Source organism: Echinops telfairi, unplaced genomic scaffold (assembly GCF_000313985.2).
Source record: "Echinops telfairi isolate 266 unplaced genomic scaffold, ASM31398v2 ScPeMD7_2291;HRSCAF=2852, whole genome shotgun sequence".
Lineage (NCBI taxonomy): Eukaryota > Metazoa > Chordata > Mammalia > Afrosoricida > Tenrecidae > Echinops > Echinops telfairi.
Genome location: NW_022106189.1, coordinates 37,967,663 through 37,991,086, shown reverse-complemented (window position 1 = coordinate 37,991,086; position 23,424 = coordinate 37,967,663). Strand labels below are relative to the sequence as shown.

At 45.0% G+C, this 23,424-nt stretch overlaps 1 protein-coding gene across 1 annotated transcript in view; it reads right to left on the bottom strand.

Annotated features, from left to right (window-relative positions):
- Window positions 1-23,424, bottom strand: part of CNTNAP4 (contactin associated protein family member 4) — a 330,264-nt gene that overhangs the window by 214,165 nt on the left and 92,675 nt on the right. The window contains 1 exon segment of the mRNA XM_030886583.2: window positions 2,621-2,814. Within this exon segment, the coding sequence (XP_030742443.2) occupies window positions 2,621-2,814 (194 nt within the window).

Genomic DNA, 23,424 nt, shown 5'->3' with positions numbered 1-23,424 from the left:
TCCATGTAAATGTCCAAAGAGACTCTGAAACTCGCTCTTACTTGTAGAGCACCTGAAGCCAATAGCAGAAACGATGTCGTCAAAGAGCTGAACAGAAAGTGTCAAAGGGCAGCTCCAGAAGACAACGTCACATATTATAATGAAGTATGCAAAGCCCTCGAGTTAGAACCCCACAAAGGAAGGCTCTGTTCAGTGTATTTTAAACGGAAAGAACTAGAGGAAAACACCCAAGCTTCGAGCTGAAAGAGTGAAAGATTCTGTGGGCAAAATATTGAACTATGCAGAAAGCATTAGAAGAAGGTAGAAAGAATACAGAGTCATGGTACCAACAAGAACTCGTCAACATTCCACCACTTCTGGAGAGAATATATGAGCTATAACCAATGGTGCGGAAGGAAGAAGTTCAAGCGACACTAAAGGCATTAGGCAAAAACAAGGCCCCGGGAATTCATGAACAACCAATTAAAATGTTTCCACAAGCTAATGAAGCACTGGAAGCCCTCACTGGTCTGATCCAGGAAAATTGGAAGATAGCTAATGAAGAGATCCATATCTGTACCCATTCCAAAGAAAGGTGGCCTGACAGATGGCTCAAATTATAGACAATATCCTTAACATATATGCAAATAAAAATTTGCCAAATACCATCCAGCAATGGTTGCAGCAGTGGATTGACTGACAGGGAGTTGCCAGAGGTCCCGGTTGGGTTCAGAAGAGAATACAGAACAAGGATACCACTGCAGTTGCCTGAACATGGACTTGGCACAAGGACGTGGACATGAGTGCAGATGTCAGGTGGATCTTGGCTCAAAACAGAGAATACAAAAAAGAGGTATCCTTGTTTCATTGACTATGCAAAGGCACTTGAATGTGTGTATCATATCCAGACCACTCCATTGTGCTCATGCGGAATCTGTACATGGGTCAAGATGCAATGATTTGACCAGAACAAGGGGATGGTTTACAACCAGAAAAAGGGTAGGTCAGGCTTATATCCTCTCACTGTACTTATTCAGTCGGTATGCTAAGTAAATCATCAGAGAAGCTGCATTATATGATTATATAAGCAGAGCTCAGCATCAGGATTGGACAAAGACTTATTGCCAACCTGCGGTATGCAGATGATACAAGCTTGCTTGTTGAAAGTGAAGAGAACTCGAAGCACCTGCTGGTGATGATCAAGGATTGCAGCCTTCAGTCTAGATTACAGCTCAATGTAAAGAAGACCGAAATCCTTACAACGGGACCAAGAGATCAATACGTTGTGATAAGTGGAGAAAAGACGGAAATTGTCAAGGATTTTTGTCTTGCTTAGATCCACAATCAATATCCATGCAAGAAGCAGCAAATAGAGCATGGGGCACCTTGCAGTGGGTAAATCTGCTGAACAAGACCCCTTTGAAGTGTTGAGACATAAGGAGGTTACTTTCAGAACTGAGGTGGCCTGACCCAAGCCGGGGCATTTTCAATCACTTCCTACGCATGTGACCGTTGGACACTGCATTAGGAAAACCAAGGAAGAATCGACGAGCTTGGTGCTGGAGAAGACTGGAAGGACCATGGAACGAAGGAATCTGTGCTGGAGGAAGAACAGCCCGAATGCTTCTTAGAGGCAAGGGCGGAGAGACTCGGGCAAGGTACGGGGAGAGACTAGTCCCTAGAGAAGGACACCATCCTTGGTCAAGCAGAGGTGGGTGAAAAAGAGGAAGGCCCTCAATGAGCCGGATTGACATGGCGAACTCGACGTAAGGGCAGTTGTGAGGGTGGGGCCGGACCTGGCAGGGCTTCGTTCTGTTGGGCACAGCCTAGCTCTGAGTCACAATCAACTCCGTGGCACAGAGCCACAACAAGACCACACCTTTTAAAGAGAAAGGGATGATCTCTCCTCCAAAGGCATCTTCCTCGTTTTCCCCTCTTCCTGTACAAGATGGACGGACACAGTGGCTGCAACATTGGGCTCAAACATAACGACAAAACGGGGTCATGTTTTGCTCTGCTGTTTTTAGGGTCAGTGCGAGTGGGAACCAAGTGGATGGACGTGAACAAGAATAAATCTTGTGAATGAAATCTACAAATACCATCTATTCAACACACCCGTACGTAGGAGGGGAGAGTTCAACTAGCACAGGAATAATGCCATGCACTGTTCATTCCATTTTTCCACTAGCATTCTGAAGCTCCTTTGTCTATCTGTCTTGAGCAAGCAAACGAGGCTTTCAGAAATCTCAGTAACCAGAGGAAATAAAAGCAATCAATACTTTAGACTAACGTTAAATAAGGATAATGCCAAGCTGCCACTTTCAATTGAACAGAGCTGGAAGAGTATTACGCAGGTCTTATTCATTTCCTGGGCGTCCACACTATGTAAGGAACTAATATCTCTTCTTCTTCTTCAGTAGTTGAGGACATGGGTGATGAATTTGCCTCTAGGATTCTTATAAATTATACTGTGTAACGCATTAGCAAATGAACATTAGCCATAGTTCCCCTTGGAAGAACGTGCTCAGAGTCATTCTGAAGAGTCGGCTTCTCTTCTTGACTCAAGAGATTTGTAAACAATCTGCAGCCAGGACTGGGCGGCCCACCCTGCGAGACACCCTGTTTCGTTAGGGAAACCTACCCAGACGCTGTCCTCCTGCCGGTACTGTTTCCAGTTCCTTCCACTGTCACTGAACATCAGGAGGTAGCTGCTCACCCAGTTGGAGCTCCCATACCCGCCTTGGGTGGCCACGGCGGTGACCTCCATTCTCTCTCCAAGGTCAATCTGCAGCCACTGGTATTTGTTGGACACAAGAGGAGACCAGCCACCAGCTCCTTTATGAAAACAGAAAGAGGAGAAAGTCAGTGACGGAAAGTGAGACGATAAACTTGACGCGCACGCTGGAGCGGGTTCAGACGCGGGCGGACAAGAAAGCACGGGCAGAGCGGGGCTGAGTCTGTTTTGCTCGCTGCAGTGCACACCAACAGATGATAGATGTGGCTGTAAAGCTGAGAGGAAAACATCTGAAGATTAATCAAGTTTAATATAGTAATGCTTTGTAGTTGGCGTTTATTGATTTTAAGCAATATTGATTTTGGTGATTGTGTAAGTAACATATACTCCTGCATCTAGAATTCTCGAATGTTCGATATCTATTAAAATGCAGCATCTATTAAATAACACTCCCAAACAAAAATAGTAACAAACAGTTTCCTTCTCCCATTGTTTTGCCATCCACTTTACAGTAATAAGAGCTGAAATTATAGATTTAAAAGATCCAACTACTGAATTGTATGAAATGTGAATTATATGCCAATAAAGCCATTTTTAAAAATTCTACCTTACTGCCAACAAGTATATTCTGACGCATAGTTGACCCTCTGTGCAGTTTCTAAGGCTGTAAATCTTTACAAGAACAGATAGCCTCATTTTTCTCTCAGAGTGGCTAGCAGTGTCTAAGTTTCATTTAAACAGTATTCTTGGAATTTTCCCCTTGTTTTGTAGAGCATTGAGCATAGTCCCCAGTGCAAGAAAAAAATCTTTTTCAGAAGCCCAATATATGTTTTCTATTTTCATACAACACATAGAATTGTGCATCATGATGGGATACACCTGTGTAGACAATGTCCTCTCTTGATGGCAGCCCACAAACTCTGCGTCTATGGGCTATGAGCCCCATGATGACTGATAGCATTGTCTTTAGAACGAAGAGCTTTTTTCAAATTATTTTCTTTCTTAGAATGAATCATGATTCAAAATTGTATCTTCTAGTCCATAAATCAAAAGTAAATGTTCTTCCTCTGTTTTGATCCAGCGGATTTGTCATCCTTTAATTTGGGTGGTTTTTGTTGTTCATTTCCTGTGTAATACAGAGTCTGTGTTTTTACCTAGTAACTCCATGTTGGCACTCCCAGAGGCATGTGGTGTAGGCTGGTGTAGAACAGTCTCATGTCCTAAGCAAGAGGGCTTGGTGGGGAGACACGGGTCCTGGTTAAACCTTGATTTTCTTGGTCTCATTGAAAGAACCCTGGGAGTGTGGGGAATGAGCATTGGCTGCTCTTCCGGAAGAAAGACAAGGCTGTATGCTTGTGTAAAGGTTTACAATCCCAGGACACCAGATACAGACTTGCTGTGAGTCAGAATCAACTCAACGGCAGTGGACTGTGGCTCTCTATTTTCTTGGTGTTGTTTCCTCAGCACAGAGCTCCTGGCCACAAAGGGCCCCTCCTACGCCTGCAGCCCTTAATCCTACGCAGAGGATAACGTGTTCTTTAATGATCTGAAGCACATCTTAAATTGTACACAATTAGCTGCCTCAAATAGCTCAGGGAGTTCTAGAACCCTCCGTGGGAATTGCTCCTACACTATTACTGCGAAATCCATGCCAAGTCTTCCCCATACTTCATTTATCAAGATACAGTGGAGCACCACCCAGCCGCCCCCGCCGACTCTACTATGACGTTACATAATATTTAGCGAGCGGTGAGGGGTTTCTTGGATTTCATTTGCAAAGCAGCCTTCTTAGTAAACAATGAAACAAAGAGAGACAGAGTTTGAACACCTGGCAGCCCACGTTCACAAAGTGGGCAAGTGGGGCTGGCACTCTTAGAAGACAACAGTGCTTTTCACAGTGCTATGGAGCCAGAATGGGGCTCGGGTGTTCCCACTGGATTTAGGAATAAAGGAGTTCATGAGGGTCAGAAGTCCCTGTGCAGCTGTTAACCAAGAGGCTAGCGGTTCAAGTCCACCCAGAGGCACCTTGGAGAAAAGCATCACAATCTCCTTCCCAGAATGCAGGCTCTGGAAACCCCATGGGCACACGTCTTCTCTGGCCCACGTGGGCTCTCCAATGAATTGGGATTCACTCAACAGCAACTGACTGCGGCTTGGACAGGGGTCGGGGAAGCTCAGAAATTAGCCAATGGGGAGGGTCGATTTACACACCTCTGGTTACCACAGGGCTATGCTTGTGCAAAGGAAGCCTGGTGGAGCAGTGATTCCCTAGTACTTGGTTTCTGAGAACCCACCAGTCACTTCAAGGGAGAAAAACACTTGCAAACCTGCGCCTGTAAAACTTCTTAGAAACTCACTGCCATCAAATTCCGATGCAGAGAGGCCATACAGGACAGAGTAGAACTGCCCCTGTGGGCTTCTGAAATTCTAACTCTTTACAGGAGTAGAAAGCTTCCTCTTTCTCCCATGGAGCAGCTGGAGGGGTATGCGTGGAAGCTGAGTTGACCTCAGGAACGCCATTTGAAGATTTTTGAAACTCCTCCTGACTCTTCCCCTGCCTATGTTCTCGGACTGTATCGTGTGATCAGAATGTCATTCATGATCTCGACTCTTCCTGGAACATGCCCCACTCCGTGTCTTTAAATGAACACTCATTGGGGCTTCTGTAACTCACTTGCACAGATGTGTAGAAAAAAACCAGACCTATCAATTAGTCAGCCAGCCTTTGATTTTTACCTTTATAAGCCAACCCCTTGCATCAGTGAGGGGATGCTGGGGTTAGAGAGACTTTTGGTCTCTCCACAACTACCAGTGCTGACTAATAAAGACTCCAAATTGGATTTAGAATCTTTGGGGATTATAGTGGCCATTCAACATGTTAGCTTACAACATAAGCACTACATTAGCAGGACTCCCCAGAAAAATGACAGTCTAGGAAATCCTGTGGGGCAATTTTGCTCTCTCATATAGAACGGTCTGCGATTTAGAGTCGATGTGACCAGGCACAACAGCAGAATTGCCTGTCCTATCTAGTCTGGATAATTAATAAGGGAGACTGGAGAATTCTTTCATGCATTTGAATTATGGCGTTGGTGAAGAATATTAAATGACCGTGAACTGCCAGGACAAACACATTTGTTTTGGAGAAACAACAGACGGAATGCTCCTTAGAAGTGAAGATTGGGAGACTCTGAGTCAAGTACTTTAGGCATGTGATCAGGAGAGAACAAGTTCTGGGAAAAGACGCCAGGCTTGGTCAAGCAGAGAGCCAGCCAGAAACAAAACCAAAAAAAACCAGAGGAAGACACCGTGGCTTCAATCATAGCTTCAAGCGCCACAACCATTGTGATATCAGCATGATCTGGGCATGGTTCTCTTTGTTGCCCATCAGGCCACTCAGAGTTGGAACTGGTTCAATCGCACCTGAGAACAACGAGACAACATCTAATCATTGGATTTTGCCCCAGGAACTACCAAAGCTTGGAGAGGAAAATTCTTCTGGGATCTGCTGCTAAACAAGCATCCTCAGTCTTCTTATCGCTACAACAACATCTCTCCGTGTGGTTGACAGTTTTGCAAAGAAAAGTTGGGAATGGATAATGTGGTGCCCACCTCGCACTCCCAATCAGGCATGCTCTTTACCTGGGAGTTAAGCTACAGTTAGGCTTTCATATGTATCTGGTTATACTTCCAAGGAAATAGAGATTACTTTATTTCTAGCTCTTTCTAGAAAATTTCAATGGTCGAATTCATTTCAACTGGACTGAGAAATATCACGAGATATGGAAAAAAGATTCAACTATTTCATCTTGCTGGGATCCACAATTAATGCTCATAGCAGCAGGAGTCGAGAGATCACAAAATATACCGCATTGGACACATGTGCTGCACAAGACCTCCAGAACGTGTTGAAGAGAGAGTAAGAATGTCGCGTTGATGACTCAGATGGGCCTGACCCAAGCCAGGGTATTTTCAATGGCTTCCTAGGTATGTGAACATCGGACATTGAAGAAGGAGGACTGAAGAGGAATTGATGCCTTTGGATGGTGGTATTGGGGAAGAACGCTGAAAGTACCCTGGACTTGCAGAAGTCCAAGAAGAAGAGCTCCTTAGAGACAAGGATGGCAAGACTTTGTCTCATGTCCTTGGGGCATGTTATCAGGTGAGCCCATTCCCTGGCAAAGGTCACCACGCTCGCTGAAGCAGGGACTTAGGGAAAAAGAACAAGTCCATCAAGCAGATGGATCGATGAAGTGGCTGCAACTATAGGCTCGCACATAACAATCGTGAGGACGGCGTAGGACCAGGCAGAATTGTGTTCCATTGTGCACAGGGTAGCTATGAGGTGGAACCAACTTGATGTCACCTTACAACAGCCAAGTCAAGAATAGGGACATCTTTTTTTCTGGTAAGCAGTCCAACACGTAACCACTATGCTACCAGGGCTCCTGGGACATCTTTTTTTTAATTCTGAATTTCAGAATATCTCTCTGCCATTGGACAGTCCCTTATAGATTTGTATTTAAACAGTGAACCCATGAGAGAAACGGGGTGAGCAAAAAAAGAGAATCAGGCATGACTGTAGAGAGACAAAATTGGATCATCAATTCTCATCAGGAGAACACCAAATCCCTCACAGCCCGCACCCTCTCCCAGCTACAGGGACGCTAACCAACTTGAGACATTCACAGTTAATTGACCTTGAACATTTCAATTTCTTACCTGTGGTGAAAAGGTACTACTGCTATGCAAATTAAGCGGTATCATTAACGAGGTACACTGATAAAGTAATGGAAATTCAGGGGCTTCGAGGCTTTACCGAGTAATTTCATCAGGATGAGTCGGCCGCAGGGAACACACTGGTCCCTGCTGGCTTCTAATGCTGCACAGCTCCGCAGACACACATGGTGGGACTGTGTGACGGAGGGTCCTGCTTGTTCTACTTTTAAGAAAAAAAGTGTTCTTAAGAGGATGTTCTTTAAAAAAAATACATGGACATTGTGGAAAATATTGACCTTGGCAGACCTGGGGAGTACCAGCGTAGGATGGCAGGTGGGGATGATGTGCAGGTAAACTTAGACTCCTGGTGTTTAGTCAGGAGGAAGCTTCTTTGTTTGTTGGGTTTTGTTGTTGCTGCTGTTTTCATGGAGAAAGTCATGTCTATACTCACAGAATTATAGGATATGCCAGCAGATTCTAACCTCTCAGGTATTATACAAATACAATATTTTACGTTTCATGTACTAAGCTTTCTCGGCTGCTGGTCTGGTGTGTTGTGCCCTGATGATTGACGGTTGTTTTTGTGATGTTCACAGTCAGACTCCAAGTACAACGGAAGCAAAGGTTGCCTGACCTGCACCTGCTTGACCATCATCCGTGGGTGGGAGTCCAGTGATGTAGACACTGTGTATTTTGAGTTCTGTCTAATCAAAGGGGCTCATCTTGCAGCAACCCTATCTTGTTGTTATCAAGGGCCAGCCAGCCAGTTCCCTCTCACAGAGCCCTCACGTCCAACAGCATTGACAGCACTCTCGGGCCCCGTGCCAGCCTCACAGCTGTGATCAGGTCCAGCCCAGCGCTGCAGGCACTGTCCGTCCATCTCCTCCAGGGGCTGCCTCTTTTGCATGGACCCTCTGCTTCACAAGCAGGATGCCCTTTTCCAGGAAATGGTCTCCCCGGATAAGGTCTCCCACGTACACGAGACAAAATCTTGCTGTCCTCATTCTAAGAGCGTCTGCTCTCCGTCCTCCAAGGCAGATCTGTGTGTTCTTTCGGGTAGCCCATCCTGCTTTCAAGATTCTTCACCAGCACCATATATCAAAGGCATCAGTTCTGTCTTGGACTTTCTGATTTGTGACCCAGGAGCAATGGTGGCATAGTGGTGATGCATCGGGCTGCCAACCGAAAGGGCTGCAGTTCGAAACCACCAGCTGCTTCATGGGAAAAGATAGGGCTTTCTACTACCTTAAAGAGTTATAGTCTCAGAAACTCCGAGGGGCAGTTCTACCGTGTCCTACAGGGTTCTTATGAGCCAGCATCAACTACGTGGCAATATGTTTGGTTTGGGTTTTATTCATTAGCCAGCTTTCACATAGATATGAGGGAAATGAAAATACCACTGACCTCAAAGTGACATCCTCGCTCTTTAACACTTCACAGAGGTTTTTTTCCAGCATTATATTGAACAATGAGGAGCCCTAGCAGCACAGGTCTAATTTCTCTTATCTTTGCATTTCCACTCTCCTAGCACCTGCCTGAGGAGCCCTGGTGGTTTAGTGAGTTACCTATTTGGATGCTAATCACAGGTCAAAAACACCAGTCATTCGGAGAGAGAAAGATGAGGTTTTCTACTCCCAGAAAGCGTTACAGTCTTAGAAACCCATACAGTTCTACCCTGTCCTCGAGGATTGCTGTGATTTGGAATTGACTCGATAGCGGTAAGTCTGGGTTTTGTTTGCTTGTTTTTAATAAACCAAATAATATTTAGTTGTGATCCACAAGGTTTTTACTGGATAACTTTTGAAAGGCAAACATAACACCTTTTTTTCCTAATATGCCTTGTGTGTTAGTCTGGGTAGACTAGAGAAACAAATTCATAGAGACACTCATACGTGTATAAGAAAGAGCATTGTCTACAAGAGCAATTGAATATTGAGAAAGCATCCCAGCCAGTCCAGATCAAGTCCATAAGTCTGATATTAGCCCATATGTCCAATACTAGTCTATAAGTTCCTCTTCAGACTCACGAAACACATGCAATAGAGCTGAATGCAGGAAGATCACAGGCCAGCGAGTGGATACTCTTGTGGATCCAGTGATCTCAAGGATCGAAACATCGCAGCGCTGGCAGGGGTCTCCACGTGGGTCCTCCAGCTCCAGGACTATCGCTGCCATCAGCAGGTCTTGTCAGTAGAGAGTCTCTCAGGGAGTGAGTCTCCCACCTCCAATGAGCTATTTATCTCCCTAGCACCTTCAAATGAGGTCATCAAGCTGTGATCTGCTTGACAGGCCAAGCTCCACCCCTTCACTCCTACGTCTCAAATTGACAATAGATTATGTAACTACCACACCTTGCTTTGGAAGCTCTGCTCAAGCCTGCCCATCCTGTGTCATAGTTCCAGCATCATAACAACAATCAAGCCATCACAGTACAACAAACTAAGAGACATCTGGTCAATGATCCACTTAGAACGTCAATATTCAACATCCCAAGGAGATGACTGACCCTAAGGGCCATCTTTTGGTCATTCACATTACTATGTGGTCACTGATGCTCACCCCCCAAGAAACAAAGACAAGACTCGTATCTGTCCAGTTCTTCTTCTCCATACCACAGACCTACTTTCGCTATTCAACCTTCCTGTCTCTTGCTTTCCTTTTCGATCTTCATTTTAATAAAATTTCATAATTCTATTTAAAAAGAATCATTCCCAACTCTTTAGACTATAGCCTAAAAAGTCACTTCATAACTGTGATACGAGTTATATGAGCCCCTAATAAAACGATTAAAAAAAAACCCTCCCAATGTACGTGTCTTTTGACCAGACTTTACCTTTTATGACATAGTTCCGTTTGCGGTTGAGAGTTTATACAACAGAGCATGTACTTCCTCCACAATGTAAGCACGGACAATTCAGGGACGTGATTACACTCTCTGAGTTACGCCATCCATCTCATTCTCCTTTTTTGACTTGTTCCTGTCGCGCTACCAGAAACTAGCCGCCCTGTAAGGTCCCATCTCATCTTCTCAGTGATTGTTACCAACCCATCTGCTCCCCTCTAATCAGATATTAAAAGACGATGCTGCTCAAGGAAGACATGTTGTACTAGTTAAGCTACATGCTGTTTGGGGTTAGGAAGACATCAAAAGACAGTTTGGATTTGAGGTTTAAAGATGATTTCAAAGCAATCATTGCAAGGGTTCATCCGCCTCCATAGCTCTAGAAAAACTGCACCCCATGGAATTTGCAATTCCTTCCCATATTTTCCTTCTTTTGATTAGGATCCTTCTATGGAGTCTCTAATCCAAAGGTTCAGTCCTGGTAACGGGGCAGGTGTTCGTGGAGGCAATTGGCTGCACGTTCCAGGTCCTCTTATGCCTGCCTCTCCTTCTTCCTCTATGGCGCCACAGAAACCAAGAACGATTGCTCTTCCTAGGATGGCCCCTCTCCTTTTCCACACTCCTGAACTAAATATTGCAGTACTGCCGTGAGAACGAAATGAAAAATACATATTGAGCACGATTGATGTCTCTCCCTCAAAAGCATGAGAGTAAATGGTAGTTATTACTTTTTTTTTTTCAATTTTAAGACAATTGTTATTGCTGTGACAGGTAACTAAAGAGTTAGGATCAGAACAAATCTGAGCTTTGAAAATGCCTACTTATGGGGGATCATGAAGCAAAGCATTTCTTCTACCACTTGTGCGGGGTTTACATTAACTTTGCCCCAAGAAGGCATCCGCTGTGCTTGGTTTCTGAGAGCTAACCTCCAATACCTTGGCACTTCCCAGTGATGGACGTGATTTTACTATGGAAGAGGCCTCTACACCACAGCAGAGGTTTTATGCTAATCAGGTGGAGGTTGGCTGAGCCAGAAAGAAAGGCCAGGCTAGGAGGAAGGGCATGAATCCCTTCCTCATGTCTACTTCATGAGGCCTCCTTAAAGACTCTGGACAAGTAAACTCCCTGGGCTTCCTGGTTAGTGAACGACATTACTGCACGCAGAAGGTTAATAAGTCCCTTTGGGGAGAGGGACGGTTTGCCTTGAGAACTCTCCTCGACTTTGCTCTGTGCACTTGTATCCTGTTTTGTTATAGTCGGACTGTGATCCCATGAATAGTCATGATCTGAGTTCCGTGAGTCTTTGAGCCAACTATCTAACCCCAGGGAATATTGGCCAAGAGGGGTCAGAAGTCAGTGAGCCGGGAACCTCTAAACTTAGGGCTATGAGCATGTGTTCCTCAGATCAAAGTGAAGGAGCTCAGGAAAGCCTCTAAGTTTGCAGATGGTATCCTGAAAGACTAGTGGAAAATGTAGAAGGCAGGGTGTCACTGCAACACCTAAGCTGGTGGCTGGCATCGGAGGTATTGGGCTGACTGGGTAGTGGGGGGGTGGTGGTATCCTCTGACTTGTGGGGTCACTCCCAGCTCCAAGTGGTTACTCAGAGAAAGAAGCACAGACTGCGGTCAGAAGAGAAGAACCGAGAGGCACAGCAGTGCTAAGGAACTTCCTTGGTTTGATTGATCTTTCCAATTTGGTGTCCAAACCCTGGGATTGATCTGATTTCCCCTCGATGTCCTACCTCTTTTTTTTTTAACCTTCAAATTCCTAAGAAACTTGCTGCTATGATCTGTTTTGAAGTGGATGGTAAGGAAAGATAAGCATGTTAAAATAGATCCAGGGCCTAGCATATGCCGCGCGCTCTACCAGAATGCAGAAATGTTGTGTCCCAGAAGACGACTCCTGCCAGCGAGTTGATTCCAATGCTCAGTGCCCCTCCGAAGTGTTCCCAAGGCTGGATATCGCATTTAAGTTCAATTCTTGCGATTATTTTGAGGTGGGTTATGCTTTAACATCTCTTTATTTTAGATGAAAGAAGAGACATTTATAAAGACTAAGTGTATTTGCCCAACATAATGAAAATTATTGTGGGTGAGAAATTACTTATGTTTTAAAAAATCACTTTAACCTGTGTAAGGATGTCATTTTCAAAATCACCTCTGGACCTTGGTGATTTATAATTAATCCCTTGACTTAATTATGCAGTTATCACTGCCCCACAGTGGTGTGGTTTATCCTAAGAATGTATTTAAATAATGCATCACGTTTCCTGTGTTGTGTGATTATAAGGAGCCTGGCTGGGTTATACTTGAAACTCGTGCAGCCTCTGAGATATAGCCATTTCTGCTCGGGATGCCAAACCTTACAGTTTCAGGGAAGGTGAAGAAAATATATAAATACCATTGGTTGGAGCCATATAACACAGAGAAGAATCATCTTTGTCCCCTCATCCTGTTGAAAATGGGGGTGCCTGCCTTTTCTGTCGATCTTCAGTAAAAGTGGGGTGTCATCCATTCTGTCAGCCCTGACAAGGCGGGAGAAGCCTGGGAGGGGAGGCTCCTGTGTCCTTCTCAAGGTTCCACGTAGAGAAGGACACTGAAGTCCAAGGACACAAAATACAAGCGAGCATATCGGAAGGACGGACGCAGCCACCCCAAAGGCATATACATTGCGAGCCAATCACTGGCTTAATTAAAATTGTCATAGGGACGTTTTCCTCTAAGATAATTACTTTTTTAAAAATGGGATTTCATCTTGGTTTGCCCAAGAGTGTACATTTGCCAGGGTCATCTTGATCTTGACTTTAAATCACAATCATGTAAGGAGGCGAAAGGAACATTGTGCCAATATTTGTTTGGCTCCCTTACACGGTACATGGTGTGCCCGGAGTGGCCATTTAAAGCCTTTTAACAGCTGAGTAGTTTTACCAGGGGCGGCTCTTCCTGCCGGAAGGAAACAAGACTATCGATGCAGCTTCTCTCACTGTTCTTTCCTCAGACACACGCCTGCATCTCTGCACTGCCCCCTGCCAGCCCCCCAGTCGTGGATTTCAGGGATGGGCAGGGACCCTGAGCCAGGCTAGAAAGGCAATTCTCCCTTTTTGTTGAGGCTCCCCAGAGAAGACCCCTCACTTTTCTGCTGCGAAGGCGGAGAGGATGGCGTAGCCATTGAGTTGTGGGAACCGGCACTGCGCAAAGGCTGCCCCAGTGCAGCAGGGTGGAGAGGAAGTAGGACAAGTTCGGATGGCATGACCAGTCCATCCTTTCCTCGGCTGCTCCTTCCCAGGCGGGGCCGGATGGCCCATCCACTTGATGTGGACCTACTGGGTTTCAACACCTCTCCTCTTTCCCCAGCTTCTGTGTGTGTGTGTGTGTGTGTGTGTGTGTTCCACTTTAGTGGATTACTCTCATCAACTTAGAACATGCGAACATTTTTTTCCCCATCTCAAAAATCTTCAGGGAATATTAAAGAGGTTCCCTTGACCCAAGTCAATTACTATTCTTCTTGTTCTCTGACTGCATTTTATTGTTGCTCTTATGAGTTCCTGTCACACCAGCTCAGCTCCTGGGGAATGAACGCCCAGGAGAATGAAGTCCAGCCCAGCCCTGCGACGTCTTTTTGGATGAACCTTCAGATAGGAGGGGGACTTTGAAACGGATTGGGAAGATAATGGGATTTTTCCATGAACTTTCTGAAGTCCCCTCATACGATGGCTATGTGTGTTCTTTCCAATGTCTCCCATCCCATTCTCTCTGAGACCAAATCCAGTCCGGGTTTGACTTCCACCGAGCGAGTAAAATTTCTCTTATCAAGGTCACCAAAGAGGTCCAGGATGCTAGAGCAAATGACCAGCTGTCAATCTTCATACCAGTTGACCCAGTGGCATGATGGTTTTTTTTAACCACGTCTTGATATATTTTCTTTTTCATTCATTCCCATAAAAGCATAAGATCTTTATTTTCTTCCAACGTCACTGATCATCCCTCTCCAGACTCCGTGACTGGTTCTTATTTTTTATTCCAGGTCCTCTCTTGGAGTTGGGAAGCTCCAAATTCCAGGCCATTGTCCTAATTCATTTCTTTCTTCATTCATCCCTTGGTGGACCTCACCTGGCCTCATTAATTCAATCATTGTTATCTGCCAAGATTTCCCTACTCCATAGCTTTTCCCCACCTCTTACTGGAACTCCAGACTTGTATAGCTGACACTCTTAACAATTCCAAAATGGAATTGTTTTCCTCCAAATCCTAATCTACCCACAGCGTCCCCCAATCCAGTTTGCGACGATTCCAGATTAGAATTTAAGCAGTTGGATTGGGGAAGGCTGTAGTCTAGCGTGGGGGGTTCTAACCCCACATTGAGTCTTAACATAAATTCAGGTGCCCTTTGAGCTCCTTCAGACCAGGAAACCACCAACAGGAAATTCCGGGCAAGCCCAGGGAGGGGCGGTTTTCCTCACAGGCTCCCCACAAAGAACCAGCAAACTGACTACCATGAAGCCAGGTGATGGAAGAGCCTGCATCAATCCTACAGCCCTTTGCAATCTGCAGCTGTATACCTATCCCCACCATGGTACCTGCCGGTGACAGTGACAAATTGACCTGCCACCCATCATGATCTCGTGATGATTTCCATTGTTCGCTCCCATCTCTAATTAGTCCCATGGCCATGAGTCAGGGGACTCTAAGCAGCCTCTGTCCTGTGTGCTCGCTGATGGTTTTCCTCCCCCAGGATGACGAAGTTTGTTTATTCTTCTTGGTTCTATTTAAAGCTTAATAAAAGAGTCTGTGTAGAATATGTTTGAATCTGGGGTCGCCCCCACCCCCCAGAACAAATTCCTCCTCTCTGGCTTCTCACACTACTAAGCCATCAAAAAATATTGTTGGTGTTACCCTACTCTGAAAAATCTATTTCTTATTTTTCAGTGCTAATCCTTAGGTTCAACCCTGATGACACCAGCCCGGTTTCTTCCAAAGGTATCCTAACAAGTCTCTCTGCTTCTAGCCTTCCCACTGAGACGCTATTCACAACACAATAGGCTTTTCAAAGTTGGCTCCTTTGAAAACAGCACTCCTGTGCCACAAGAACTCTTGATTTCACAAGGTGAAAGACAAAGGTCGGACATGATCTATAAGAGGTCCTAAATCAATCTTGCCATCCCCATCTCTGAGCCCTCTCCTCCTCTTCCCCCCAACTCATGCCCATCCAGTAACAACGGCTTCTTTCCTGTTCTTGGACGAACACCAGTCCTCCTCGCTGACCAGGGCTGTATTCCTTCTGTCTGGCCTGCTCTCCTCAGAAATTACACTAATCTCTCTTCTTTACCACCCCCAGCGTCCCCCCAATCTTCTCACAAAGGCTTATCCAGCCTGACCTCCCCACTGTGAGACCCCTTCCCTCCAGCACTCCTGCACCCAATTGAACCACTTTTTTTCATTTGGGGGCAAAACAGTGACCATCTTTCAACACGGTGTGTGGTTTTCTGATGTATCCTACTCGTGGGGTATTCTTTATCTTTACCTGCTGCGCACAGTATCCAGCATACTGTGAGGCACATACCAAGCACACACGCAAACACGCTCACTGCGATCGCATTGATGCAGGTTCATAAACACCCTATAGGCGATAGTAGAACTGCCCCTGAGTTTCCGAGACTGTAACCCTTTACGGGAGTAGAAATCATCCCCATCTTTCTCCCTCCCAGTGGTTTTGAACTGCTGATCTTGCGTTAGCAGCTCAAGGTGTAACTACTATACCACCAGTGCTCCTGCCTGGCACATACTACTAGTTAGTTAATAAATATTTACTGTGTAAACGAATGAATGGAATCTTTGGTCACATGGATATAGTAAGATTGTCAGAAAGCGTGCACCTATGTAATGGCCAGGCTGAAACTGGTGCCAAACTACCGAGAAACCCTGGGCACCTCTCTTCGCAGCACCGTGTTTCTCAGGGCATCGCTAACGAAGAGCCTTGGCACTCTGCTAAGATGCATATGCGCCTGTTGTGGTCATCCTTGCTGTTGTGGAGGGCTGTCGGGTCACTTTGAACTTAGAGACCCACGGTGACAGAGCAAGGAGCTGTCGTGACACAGCGGCCAAAGTACTGGGCTGCAAACAGCAAGGTTGGCAGTTCGGACTCTGCTCCTGTAAAGATTACAGCCTTGCGGATGCAGTGGGGCAGGTCCACTCTGCTCCCCAGGGTCACTACGAGTGACAAAATGAAGTAGGGAATCTTTACTGGAACAGACAGCCAAGTCTTTCATCAGAGAAGCCGCCTGGTGCATGGATTCAAATGCCAGCCTTTCCTTCAGCAGCCTGGTTAGTGATTACCACCTAGGCTCATTCCCATGCATACTGACCACCAATAATCTCACCTGCACAGAACCTAGTCACTTGTAAACTCCATTTCCTAGAAAGTTTTGTTGCTTTGTTACAATGGGATGCTTTTTCACCATATTTCCCCAGTAAGTTTCTAAACCTCACTAAATGATCTTCAGTTGTAGTTCTCAGCTGTCAATCAATTTTCTTTCCTGGCAACTTGGCAGACGATCAGTTCTACTGGTAGTTCTAGCATTTCCAGATCAAATATTTCATACATCTTTAATAATTCAGCGTATAGAAAAGTAAACATTTGCATTCTTTCTCGGCTCCGGCGTTTGGATTTATAAATTTGATTTGCAAATTTTGTGGCAGCCATATTTCTTTTGCAATGCTAGAGCAAAGTCACAGAAATACCAATTCTGTTCAACACACACACACACACACACACATTTACCACAGCCAAGTTTTACTTCTCTCAAATGATTTTAGCAAATGATATCTACACCTTAGGATGATAATCAAGACCTTCTTGAATTTTGCTTTCAAAACCCAGTGGAATACTTTTTTTTTTTTCCAATTTCAATTTATATCCATCACACTGAGGCAGGTCATTTCAGTAAGTTACATCATAGATCAGAGAGAATATTCTGGCAATATCCCAGAGGTTTGAAAACCATTTATTTTGTGTTTTCTTCTTCTCTACCTCCTGTTCCTCCTCCTCCTCCTGCTTCATTTTTAATATTCCCCAACCAGGCTGAGTTGATAAACTGTCATGAGCCAAATGTCCTCCCAACATCACTCCTTCTGGGTCACCAAACTGGTCACTCCCTTATCCCCACCTGACATCATTTCCATTTGGTGGTTGGGAAAGCTGGCATGACCGGGGCATCTTGTATACAAAAGGGAGACCATTCCATATCCACCCCAGGAGATTTTCACTGATAATTATTTTAATATTTTCCCAGTTTGCAGCAGCGCACACACACACATTCATAAAACGCCGTATTCTTCATGAAGGAGAGATGTCTAGTTCTCGGTTTAGGTATCTGTGTAATTCAGGCTTGGACACACATGCCTAATTCCAGTCTTTGATTGATTGTGCTTTCAGCACCATTTCATTGTGGAAGTTTTTATTTCTCAGGCAGTGGAAATAATCATTAGGGACGCTTGTCATCTCTGAAAGAGTGCTGGGCTACAGGCATCTAAGGGCGGGGCTTTCTCCTGCTCATCCTCCCAGCTGCAGCTCCACCCTCCTCCCAGCCATCCCCCTCCCACCTCTCCTCCCCACTCCCACCTCTCCCCTCCAGTTGACCATCTATGGGATCTTATCTACCTTCCTTGTCTGAAAAGCCTCCTTTAAACTTGGGTGCAATGATGCCCACCTCTTTTTATTAATTCATTTATTTTTTAATTTCTTTATTTGAGGTTGTGTTTCTCTACTCGACAAATATCTGGCCGTGTGTGGCATGGGTGCAGTCACATTTGCTTTCTAGAGCAGAACCATGCCACATCCACTGGCCATCGCCACTGGTTTTTTGGTAAACACTTACAAATTGAGGGGGACAGGCATAAAAAGGCACTAGTTACCGTCGTTGGCAGATACATGGTTCTATGACCCCATGGTGAAATGGGAGGGAACCAAAAGACAGTGTCCGAGAGCAGGAGGGACAATATCCTTCTAGTCACATTCAACCTGACACCTATTGTGGGTTTCAGGTCCTTTTGCTTCGCAAGGAAATTGCTTCCTCTAACATCTGGGCCCCCTAGCCAACTAGATCTGTTCCCAAGCCTCGAAGCAAAGGCGAGAGATGCCTAAGGCTTATGGTGTGAGGGGGGAAACAGAGGAAAAGCATTGCTATCATAAGCTTTATGTCAGAATGGTGATGAATTGCCATTCATTTTGCCATGGGTTGACATATATGTTTTTTCCGAGCATCTTCAATTATTACATGTGTTGCAAATTATTTGTTTGCTTCATTAGAGAACAAGCCTGTTTCATTGTGGTTTGGGGGGGATAGTTAAACCCAATCCACTGCCATCAAGTTGATCCAAATGCGCAGCAACCCCCAGGACGGAGCAGAATGGTCCCCTAGCATCTCTGAGGTGCAAAGCTTTAGGGAAAGGGACAGCCACAACTTTCTCCCTCTAAGCGGCTGGGAGGTTTGAACTGGTGATGCTGCAGTAACCAGTACAGTGCTGAATCACTGCACCACCAGGGCTCCTTGGGTGGCCCTGCCATCATACTAGCCTAGTGCAGAGTGCAGATGCACCAGGGGTCACACGGCCCATGGTGACCTCATGTGTGTTGGAGCAGCACTGTGCCCCGTGGGGCTTTTGATTTCTCAGAAGGAGATCCCAAGGTCTGTGGGGGAGGTCAGATGCTTACAGACATCCTCCCTGAAGACAGTCAGTCACCAGGGAGTAGGCCCTGCTCCCTGCTGCTGGGGACAATGGATTACTTCTCCCTCAGGCTTGAGACCATTAGCTTGGTTCCTGTAGGTGGGGTTTACACCCTACTGCTAATGGTTCCTATGAAGATCCAGCTGCCATCCTGACTCTAGGATCTGCCCATCTTGTCAATATATACCCCCCATCCCTCCTCTTCCTATTGATGTATGTCCCTAGACCACCCCCTCTCATTACTGTATAACCTATAGTACAACCCCTTCCTGTGAAGTATGACTTTCCCTGTAATTAGTGGGCTTGCATGCCCCCAAAAGGTATATAGGCCTGGTTTAGCAATAGAGGCCTCCTCTCTCTTGCCCCCTCACTCTCTCTTGGTCCCTCTCCCTCTCTCTCCCCCTTCTCCTGTCCTCTGTTTCCCTTTCCCCTTGTCCTCCTTCCCTTCCCCCTCTCTCCACGTGGACCATCAAACGGGGCTCGGGTGAGCACGCTACCATGTATTGTGTCTGACTCCATTAGTCCAATCTCTCCTCTACCTCTCATGCTCTCCATGACTTTACTATAATATATACCGTACAATTGTGCTTACTGAACCCGTGGTTAGTGGGGGGGGGACTGGTACCCCTTACCTATTACAGCAAATGTCCTTCTCCCAAGGTCCCTCTGGGCATACTTGAACCTCCAACCTTCAAGTTGCAGCTCAGAACATTCATTCTTGCACCACTCAGGGGCTCCCAGAATAGGGTAGAGGCAGATGCAACACACCTCTGTTGAGAGATGTTTTCTAATGTAGACACCTGCCTTTTCTCTGATTTTTTAACCTGATTTTAAGCCAAGGGCAGAACTTATCATTGCATTGGTCACTGCATCTCCTAAATTGAGGACGGCATTCCTTTTGAAATGAACCATCACGAATTCTTTTGTGTTTAAAGTCAAATCAAACCATTGCCTTCAGGACGATTCTGAGCCCTAGAGCTCCTATAGGGCCAGTAGAACTGCTCCTAAAGACTGTCCATCTTTATGCAAGCAGACCACCTCCTCTTCCTCCTGTGGAGCAGCTGGGGGTTGGAGACCTGCTGGCCTTTTGCTTAACAGCCCACAGTGTAACCCGATGCACCACCAACGCACCAAATTTGGGGTTATAAAGAATACTTCCCCAGATTCACCAAGATCAGAGACATTCTCACCAAGATCAGAGACATTTCCAGCTCTTAGCTGCACCAGTGTACATGCTCTGATCTAGTTGGATTTGTAAGGTGGAATGGGGGTCATGATAGTTGGGGGGGTGAGGGGAGGAAGCATTAAAGAACTAGAGGAAAGTTGTAGGTTTCATCCGTGCTATACTGTACCCTGACTGGCTCATCTCTGCCTTGTGACCCTTTTGTAAGGGGATGTCCAATTGTCTACAGATGGGCTTTGGGTCTCCACTCCGCACTCCCCCTTATTCACATTGATATGATTCTTTGTTCTGGGTCTTTGGTGCCTGACCCCTGATCCCATCGACACCTCATGAACACATAGGCTGGTGTGCTTCTTCCATGTGGGCTTTGCTACTTCTCAGTACTTTTTGCAACTTCTAATGTGCACTGGCCAGAGCCCTGGTGGCACAGTGGTTACATGTTGGGTTGAGATTCACAAGGTCAGCCGTTTGAAACCACCAGCTCTGTGAGAGAAAGCTGAAGCTTCCTTCTCTCATAAAGCGTTTCGGTCTCAGGAACCCACAGAGGTGGTTCAACCCTGCCCTGTGGGGTTGCCAAGAGTCAGAGTCAGCTCCAGAGCACTGGGTTGGGGTGCTCTGGTCAGAGCTGTCACCATTCCTCTGTTACAGTGATGGTTCCCATCACGTGGTTCTGCTCCTGAGCTGTCTGGGTTGCTGCCAGCACTTTGTAGTCAAATCTTTTGTCAATTCATGACAATATCGTGGTATGAGCATTTGTGAGCCTGTATCAATAACTTTACTTGTAAATGAAGCAGTAGTAAAAGAAGAAACGGGGGTGGGGAGGGGTGGGGGGGAGCTTCTGTTCCTTGACTGATGTTGTTTCAACATAAATGTTACAAAACAATTTTGCTGCTAGTATTTATAAGCCATATCACATTTCAGCAGTTGACAACTCTATTTATCACATATTATTCTATGATTAAAGTCGATGATAAACCTTACTACGGATCCTATCTTGTCTGGTACGTAGGAGATTCATGGGGGCGGGATGATCTCATTAGTTGCCCTACTTGGGGACACTAACCTTGGTGATGTTACTGCTCAAGGGGATAATGATCCACTGGGGCTTAAAAAGGAGTACGGGAAGAGAGACTCTCTACTCAGGTAAAGTGTTACAGTCTTAGAAAGGCACAGGGCAGTTCGACTCTGTCCGATGGGGTCGTTCTAAGTTGGAATCGGCTGGATGGCAGTGGGGGGTGAGTCCCCCTGGCAGTAAGAGTTAACACAAACATTTTCTGAATCCGAAAAGACACACACACAAAAATAGGGCAATCGTCTGTCTAGGCAATTTAAAACTGCTGCTGGCAATAATATAAATTTCACGTTTCACACACACTCTGTTACCACGGAGGAGAATGTGTTGGCTGGAAAAGAGCATCCTCAGAGAAGCCCCAAAAGCATGTTTATGAAGAAGGCTACAAGAATTATGGAAAGCAAGCACTTGTGATAAGCAAAAATGGGAAGTCAGATGCCAGCACGGACCATGCTGTCACGGTCGTTGCCTTGGTTCTACCTGTCCTCTATTTACCTTGTTTTTTTTGGCAATCAATGTTTCCTTAAGATATTTAAGAATTAAATAGTAATAATAATGTTAAAGGTCAATTTTGTATTGTGCCTTTAGAGTTCAGAATTTTACTCCTGATTAAAAACATGAGCAGTTTGCAATCTTAGGAGACAAGGGCGTACTATTTCAAACAGAGTTAAACTCAGCCATGCTAATTACTTAAATGAGAACCGTGCGTTTTCATCGGGTAGTACCAATGTTTCCTTCAACAGATACAGAGCTGAAAGGCAGAGAAGAAAAATGGGCAAGATTATGAGATCATTCATAAAGTTTTTTTTTAAGTCCAAATGAAAAATTTTATGTAATCCTGGGCATGAACTTTCCAGAATGTCACGTGCCTTTGTACGAAAATGGGAGTGTAACACAGCAGTACGGACAACATATGTATAAGTAGAACTCCCAGATGATCAATAAGCAGAACTTTTAAAATGAATACATCATGTGCATGATACTTGAGGGATGCTTTCCAGACCAAGGGACAATAGCTCTTTTGCCTGCTGAAAGGTTGTATCCACGTCAGAAAGTGAATGGAGAGAAAGCCGTTTTTCTATTTTGTAAACTGAGGGCTGAGCTCTCATGTTTCAGAAACTCAAATATTATGAGGTTGCCCTGGGCAACCTAAAAGCCATGAGCCAGGAAGGATTATGGAAATTATCTCTAGAAGATAAACTATTTCATAATATTTTCCAAAAATAACTTAATCATATTTGTTATAAAGAACCCTGAAAGTAAACTGGCAGTAAGGATTTAACAAAAAACAACTATTGAGCCTTTAAAATTAATACCAATATGGCCAGGATTATGAGCTTTAAAGGCAGTGCTACACCATCACGAGGCATGTTATACTTTGAATTTGATAGCTGACTCAGGTGTCCGAATAGAGATAGGCTGAATGAATTGAAAATACTGAATGAATTTTCCATTAGGGGCTCTTGCGTTAACATTTTTAAAACTTTGGCGTATGAGAAAATAGTTTTCTTTTCATGTTTCACTTTGTTTGTACGTAAAAATCAAATTTAAAATTGGAACACCATTGTCACATGTGAATCCAGTTCTATAAAGTCTTCTGTGAGCTTTCTGACACACGAGGGAGGCTTGTCATTGGTTGGATGGTTATTGCTCTAATCATACGGCTGAGCTCAGAGCAACTGAAATAAGTCACACCGATTCTGAGATGACTTCAGAAGGTCAGAGGGCTGCGAGAGCTTTGACTTTCGAGTGACAAAGAAAAGTAAAGGGACAGGTCTTTGTCACCAGCAAAGTCAGCATTTCCAAAGATTTTAAATGTTCTTCTTGCCACTGCTTTTCTAATTGCCATCCATGTTTTGTTGTTTCCTGCTTTTTCCTTTTATCTTTTTGAGTGCCTGAAATGTGTCTGGCATTCCATTGAATAAATAAATATTTGCTGAATACTAATATACGAAGATGTCTAAAAATAATTAAACAGCTCATCTTTTACATGACTGTGGTTTGGAGTAGACTACCAAGTGGTCAGAATTTGTATTGTTGAATAATCCGAAAACTATTTACAAACTCGCCTCATAACTTTTATATGCAGACTCGTGCGTATATACATGACGGGGCATCAAAAATGGAACTAAGGGATAAGGGAATGCTTCCACAAACTTTTTGAAGTCCTTA